The sequence below is a fragment of the Lolium perenne genome, chromosome 1, assembly GCF_019359855.2.
Source record: "Lolium perenne isolate Kyuss_39 chromosome 1, Kyuss_2.0, whole genome shotgun sequence".
NCBI classification, from domain to species: Eukaryota; Viridiplantae; Streptophyta; class Magnoliopsida; order Poales; family Poaceae; genus Lolium; species Lolium perenne.
In genome coordinates, this window is record NC_067244.2 from 91,517,011 (window position 1) to 91,523,641 (window position 6,631).

Sequence of the window (6,631 nt, forward strand, 5' to 3'; positions counted from 1 at the left end):
TATATATATACATAGGGTTTAATTAGGGTTTAGGGTTAGCTAGCTAGGGTTTTAGGGTTAGGGTTAGGGTTAATTAGGGTTTAGGGTTTAGGGTTTAGGTTTTAGGGTTTGGGGTTTAGTGTTTAGGGTTTAGGGTCTAGGGTTAGGGTTTAGGGTTTAGTGTTTAGCTGGGTTTAGGGTTTAGGGTGTAGTGTTTAGGGTTTAGGGTCTAGGGTTTAGGGTTTAGTGTTTAGGGTGTTTAGGGTGTACGTTTAGGGTATAATTAGGGATTAGATATTAGGGTTTTAGGGTTTAAGGTTTAGGGATCATCGATCGAGTGCACACACACATTATTAGAGGCACCTATGCCTTTGCGCATAAAGTGCATGCGTATATATGTGTGTGTTTCTTGGCCACCAACGATATATAGATCTAGAGAGAGATTGAAATATATTTAGTGTTTAGGATTTAGGGTTTAGGGTTAGGGTTTGGGGTTTAGTGTTTAGGGTTTAGGGTCTAGGGTTAGGGTTTAGGGTTTAGTGTTTAGCTGGGTTTAGGGTTTAGGGTGTAGTGTTTAGGGTTTAGGGTCTAGGGTTTAGGGTTTAGTGTTTAGGGTGTTTAGGGTGTACGTTTAGGGTATAATTAGGGATTAGGGATTAGGGTTTTAGGGTTTAAGGTTTAGGGATCATCGATCGAGTGCACACACACATTATTAGAGGCACCTATGCCTTTGCGCATAAAGTGCATGCGTATATATATGTGTGTGTTTCTTGGCCACCAACGATATATAGATCTAGAGAGAGATTGAAATATATTTAGTGTTTAGGATTTAGGGTTTAGGGTTAGGGTTTAGGGTTTAGTGTTTAGGGTTTAGTGTTTAGGGTTTAGTGTTTATGGTTTAGGGTATAGGGTTTAGGGTTTAGTGTTTAGGGTGTTTAGGGTGTACGTTTAGGGTATAATTAGGTATTAGGGATTAGGGTTTTAGGGTTTAAGGTTTAGGGATCATCGATCGAGTGCACACACACATTATTAGAGGCACCCGCGCCTTTGCGCATAAAGTGCATGCGTATATATATAAGTGTGTTTCTTGGCCACCAACGATATATAGATCGAGAGTGAGAGATTGAAATATATATATATATATATATATCGACGCGGATTTGCTACCATGGTGGCTAGCTATGCACCCATCATTAGCCATTGGATATAGTGTGCTAGAAATTCAATGGATGAAGATTCCTATGTGTAGCAGTAGAGTGAGCTAACGGAATTTTCAACAGGTGTTACAGCCGTTAGGGGTGCTGGCCGAATTGTATTCTACACTGTAGAATCTTGGTTAGAAGGTGAAGTGGAACTTCGACTGTACTACATAGATAAATACAGTTCATATTGCACACTATTTCTACACTTTTTTCTACGATTCCATATAAGACTTGCTCTATAGTTTACATAGCATTTCCTTTCAAATTGTAGTAAAATATTTAACATGCACAATGTTATATTATTGAAAGGCAGATTATTTTTAATGTACTTTTTTTTTTTTGCTTTAGTCTACTGTAGTTGATATACAAGTTTAGGATGCGGCAGGGAAATTATCGATATAAGAACTGCTGCCACTGCCCACTAGCTCATCCCAGGCAAGTCATTCAGCCACCCATCGATATAAGAACTAATAGAGTCCACTAGCTCATCTCAGGCAAGTCATTCAGCCACCCATCGATATAAGAACTAATAGAGTGTTTCGCTGTAACAACACATGCTTCTAAGAATTTGCCGCCCTGGTAACACACCATAACTTAAGATACATTATGGTCCACTAACTAAACGTAAGATAAATTATGTCACACAGAGAATTCTCATACATCAAATTCTGAATACATTATGTCACCCAAGATTTCCAGGTGCCAATCTTGGAAAAAAGAAACATGTTTCTGATAACACGACATAGGACCTCCAAGTCATGGTAGATAGTATACACTGATGCACACACGTGTCTGTAAGAACTATGGGTGCAACTACATTTGCATAAAGTTTATACTAGAATAAATTTGTGTAACAAAGTATGCGGAGTGAAAAACACTGATGTTTATACTATTAACCACTAACAACTTGCTAGTTCCTTTCCTTTTGCCATAACTGCCAGGCTTCTTAGTTGAGAGCAGAAGCTATGCCTTTCTCCTTGCAATGGTGAGTAGTTGCCGCCTTCATGCCTGAATGGCAGAAAAAAAATGTAACAAGCATCAAAAATGGTACTCAACAAATGGTTAAGATGAAAAGTGAAGCTTTAGTTAGAACATGTGGTCATGTAGCATCGCTTTGGGGTCTCACCTGTCAATGGAAAACTTATTCAGTTGCCTTGCCATGTTCACATGGCAACCTCCATATAGTCTGACCTTTTGAGACAAACTTCAATTTAGAATGGAAAGGTCATGCCACCGACCCAAGCCAAGCGCTGGTACCCATCGCCAAAGCCAGCTACAAGCTGAAAAAAATAGACATATAATTATGAAGCAAAGTTTCAGAACTATTAACTCGATTATTGACAATATGACAAAATGGAAGTGATGAATATCAGATTGGATAAGCAATTTATGAAAAGGCTTGGATATAAAAGGGTAAATGAACCAATTAAAATGACCAAAGAAAAGTATGTCTATGGCCGTGGTAAATTTTCCGAAATTAGAAACTGACCATACTTGAATGTACAGCTGTACAAGATAGCAAAATGGGATGAAGATGAAAAAACCCAATGCCTTAGAGTATACATGGATCTGAACCAACAATGATATGTGGATCTTCCTATATAAGCCATTTCTACGGTTTGTTTCACTAATCTCAACATTTAGCAGAATGTGAAAATATTGACTTCTTGGATTTTGTCTTGCACTATTACTTTCATGTGAACTAAGTCTAGGATATGAACACATTAAAGGTCTAATGGTGTCCTTGCTTAGATAACATTTTGAGCTACAACAGTGCAGGTTGTTCTATTAATCTCTTGTCATTTATGTCCTCTGCATTTTACATTTGTATCAGCATCTGTACCTGTTATTTGCGTAACTAGTTTCTTTAAATTTGGTATTTTGCATAGAACCTAGTTGAGCAGGACCAACTAGCACTAGACTTTAAAAAAAGAAGCAGAATTACTTATCACGAGATTCATTTTCCAAATCAACAAAATTACATCTGTAAAATTTAACAACTACGGACCAAAATGATGCACAATGGGAGAGAAAAATCGAGACTTCCTCGTCCAAATTGGTAGAGATAAGAAATAAGCAGCCGAGACTTTCTCCTTGAATTTGGAATATAGCCTTCAGATTTTTGACATAATCCTGTTGGCGACTAGATGACTAATTGGTTATCTATTATAAGCACTCAACAGTTTGTTTGGCAAACAATAGATCCAGGTAAATCATCCACCTTCGTGCCAGCTCTGGTTTTTCTACAATTTGGAGCAGTGGCTTCACTAATAAATCAAAAGTTGGATCAGAAATATTTAACATGCTTCAAACCAAGGTGAACCTGTCAATAGAGCGTCATACCTGCAGTGCAGAGAATCACCAAACTTTAGGCTGGTACATCGCATACAAGTATGGTAACAGGAAAACGAAAAACAATAGAATCGATCCAGCGAAAGAATCCACCCACTGATTGGGAGTAATACAAAAATAAAAGTGAGGGGTGGGGGTCCGCTGACCTAAATGTTTGTAGTCCTGGACGAAAATGGAGTCTCGAGGTTCTCCTATGGCGGCCGTCCCCCTGCAGCTCGATGGTGGAGTTCGGTAGGGGCTCCCACGGCCTTGGCGGCGGAGGGGCGCTGGCGACGGACACGGAAGTGGTCGATGCAGGGGATCTGGAGAGGGAGCAGGAGGCGGTCGACATCGCCAAGGATACCCGCGCTCTCCGCTCACCACGCAGCCGCCCGCCGCACTGTAGCTGCAGCCGCTCGCCGCCGGCCGCCATGTGCAATCGGTCGCCACCCGTATCCCGTCGAAATTCTAGAACCGCACAAACACCATTAGATTTTTATTTTGGGTAGCACACACACGATTAGAGGATGGTGGGGCTAGCTCCTCCAGCAGCCCACGACCAGAAAAGGAGAGAACCGTCGATGTAAAAAAGAAAACGAAGTTACGTTAGCCGTGGTCGGACCGCAGGACTACTCTAAGGTTCGGCCCGCAGATTTTTGTCTTGAGAACTGTAGGAGTATGAGTATGTGTACTGCAGATTGTACTACACATATTGTTGTTGTTTCAAAATTTGAAAGTGTGCTCCTGCCAAGCTGTATGGTTGACGGCGTTAGCTGGGTCTGTTTACAGCTTGTGCTCTCGCATGTCAATCTGATGTTATGCACAGTATATCGAAGGGCTGCTGTGGTGTGCGTAGCTAGCCACCATGGTAGCCCACTATTTTGCATATATATATATATATATATATATATATATATATATCCCCAAGAATATGTTCAAATATATATTGAAATATATGCAGGAATGATATGCAAGGTATGCCATGCGCGCATGCACACTAATTATATATATATATTATGAGACAACTTAATCAAATGTGTTTTCATTCGAGATCGAGAACTTGTCAAAAATCAAGTTAATTAATTTATCAGCGCTAATTAGTTGGTCGCCTGCTTGATGCGCAATTAAGTGTCGTTGGCCTATATATGTAGGGTTTAATTAGGGTTTAGGGTTTAGGGTTAGCAACGTACCTAGGGGTTAGGGTTAGGGTTAGCTAGGGTTAATCAGGGTTTAGGGTCTTGGGTTTAGGGTTTAGTGTCTAGGGTTAGGGTTTAGGGTTTAGGGTTTAGTGTTTAGGGTTTAGGGTTTAGTGTTTAGGGTGTTTAGGGTGTACGTTTAGGGTATAATTAGGGATTAGGGATTAGGGTTTTATGGTTTAAGGTTTAGGGATCATCGATCGAGTGCACACACACATTATTAGAGGCACCCGCGCCTTTGCATATAAAGTGCATGCGTATATAAGTGTGTTTTTTGGCCACCAACGATATATAGATCGAGAAAGAGAGATTGAAAATTAATATATATATATCCCCAAGAATATGTTCAGATATATATTGAAATATATGCACGAATGATATGTGCAAGGTATGTAATTGGCCTATATATATATGTAGGGTTTAATTAGGTTTTAGGGTTAGCTAGCTAGGGTTTTAGGGTTAGGGTTAATTAGGGTTTAGGGTCTAGGGTTTAGGGTTTGGGGTTTAGTAATTAGGGTTTAAGGTCTAGGGTAGGGTTTAGTGTTTAGCTGGGTTTAGGGTTTAGGGCGTAGTGTTTAGGGTCTAGGGTTTAGGGTTTAGTGTTTAGGGTGTTTACGGTGTATGTTTAGGGTATAATTAGATATTAGGAATTTGGGTTTTAGGGTTTAAGGTTTAGGGATCATCGATCGAGTGCACACACACATTATTAGAGGCACCCGCGCCTTTGCGCATAAAGTGCATGCGTATATATATAAGTGTGTTTCTTGGCCACCAACGATATATAGAACTAGAGAGAGATTGAAATATATTTAGGGTTCAGGGTTTAGGGTTAGTGTTAATTAGGGTATAGGGTCTAGGGTTTAGGGTTTAGTGTTTAGGGTTTAGGGTTTAGTGTTTAGGTTTTCGGGTTTAGGGTTTAGGGTTTAGTGTTTAGGGTTTAGGGTTTAGGGTTTAGGGTTTAGCGTTTAGGGTGTTTAGTGATTAGGGATTAGGGTTTTAGAGTTTTATGGTTTAAGTTTTAGGGATCATCGATAGAGTGCGCACACACGTACATTATTAGAGGCACCCGCGCCTTTGCGCATAAAGTGCATGCATATATATGTGTGTTTTTTGGCCACCAACGATATATAGATCGAGAGAGATAGATTGAAATATATATATATCCCCAAGAATATGTTCAGATATATATTGAAATATATGCACGAATGATATGTGCAAGGTATGTATGCCATGCGCGCATGCATGCACACTAATTGTATATATATTATGAGGCAACTTAATCAAATGTGTTTTCATTCGAGAGAACTTGTCAAGATTCAAGTTAAGTAATTTATCAGCGCTAATTTGTTGGTCGCCTGCTTGATGCGCAATTAAGTGTCGTTGGCCTATATATGTAGGGTTTAAGGTTTAGGGTTAGCTACCTAGGGGTTAGGGTTAGGGTTAGGGTTAATCAGGGTTTAGGGTCTAGGGTTTAGGGTTTAGTGTTTAGGGTTTAGGGTATAGGGTTTAGGTGTTAGTGCTTAGGGTGTTTGGGGTGTACGTTTAGGGTATAACTAGGGATTAGGGATTAGGGTTTTAGGGTTTAAGGTTTAGGGATCATCGATCGAGTGCACACACACATTATTAGAGGCACCCCCGCCTTTGCGCATAAAGTGCATGCGTATATATATAAGTGTGTTTCTTGGCCACCAACGATATATAGATCGAGAGAGAGAGAGATTGAAATATATATATATATATATCCCCTAGAATATATTCAAATATACATTGAAATATATGCACGAATGATATGCAAGGTATGCCATGCGCGCATGCACACTAATTATATATATATATATATTATGAGACAACTTAATCAAATGTGTTTTCATTCGAGATCGAGAACTTGTCAAAAATCAAGTTAATTAATTTATCAGCGCTAAT

At 39.6% G+C, this 6,631-nt stretch overlaps 1 protein-coding gene across 6 annotated transcripts; it reads right to left on the reverse strand.

Moving 5' to 3' along the window:
* Positions 1 to 1,806: 1,806 nt before the first annotated feature.
* On the reverse strand, positions 1,807 to 4,156 carry LOC127305250 (uncharacterized). Of its 6 annotated transcripts, none has more exons than XR_007853787.2 (4): positions 3,680 to 4,146; positions 3,403 to 3,524; positions 2,308 to 2,461; positions 1,807 to 2,189 (listed from the first exon to the last, which is right to left on the reverse strand). XR_007853787.2 is itself a non-coding variant. In XM_051335665.2 (4 exons), exons 1-3 carry the CDS (start codon positions 3,943 to 3,945, stop codon positions 2,393 to 2,395), a joined length of 381 nt encoding a protein of 126 aa, XP_051191625.1. In that variant the 5' UTR covers positions 3,946 to 4,150; the 3' UTR covers positions 1,807 to 2,189; positions 2,275 to 2,392. The 6 variants fall into 6 exon arrangements, 3 of the variants coding, with proteins under 3 accessions (XP_051191625.1, XP_051191616.1, XP_051191632.1); XM_051335665.2 differs by having other exon boundaries at positions 2,275 to 2,461; positions 3,403 to 3,448; positions 3,680 to 4,150; XM_051335656.1 differs by having other exon boundaries at positions 3,403 to 3,448; positions 3,680 to 4,145.
* Positions 4,157 to 6,631: the final 2,475 nt, after the last annotated feature.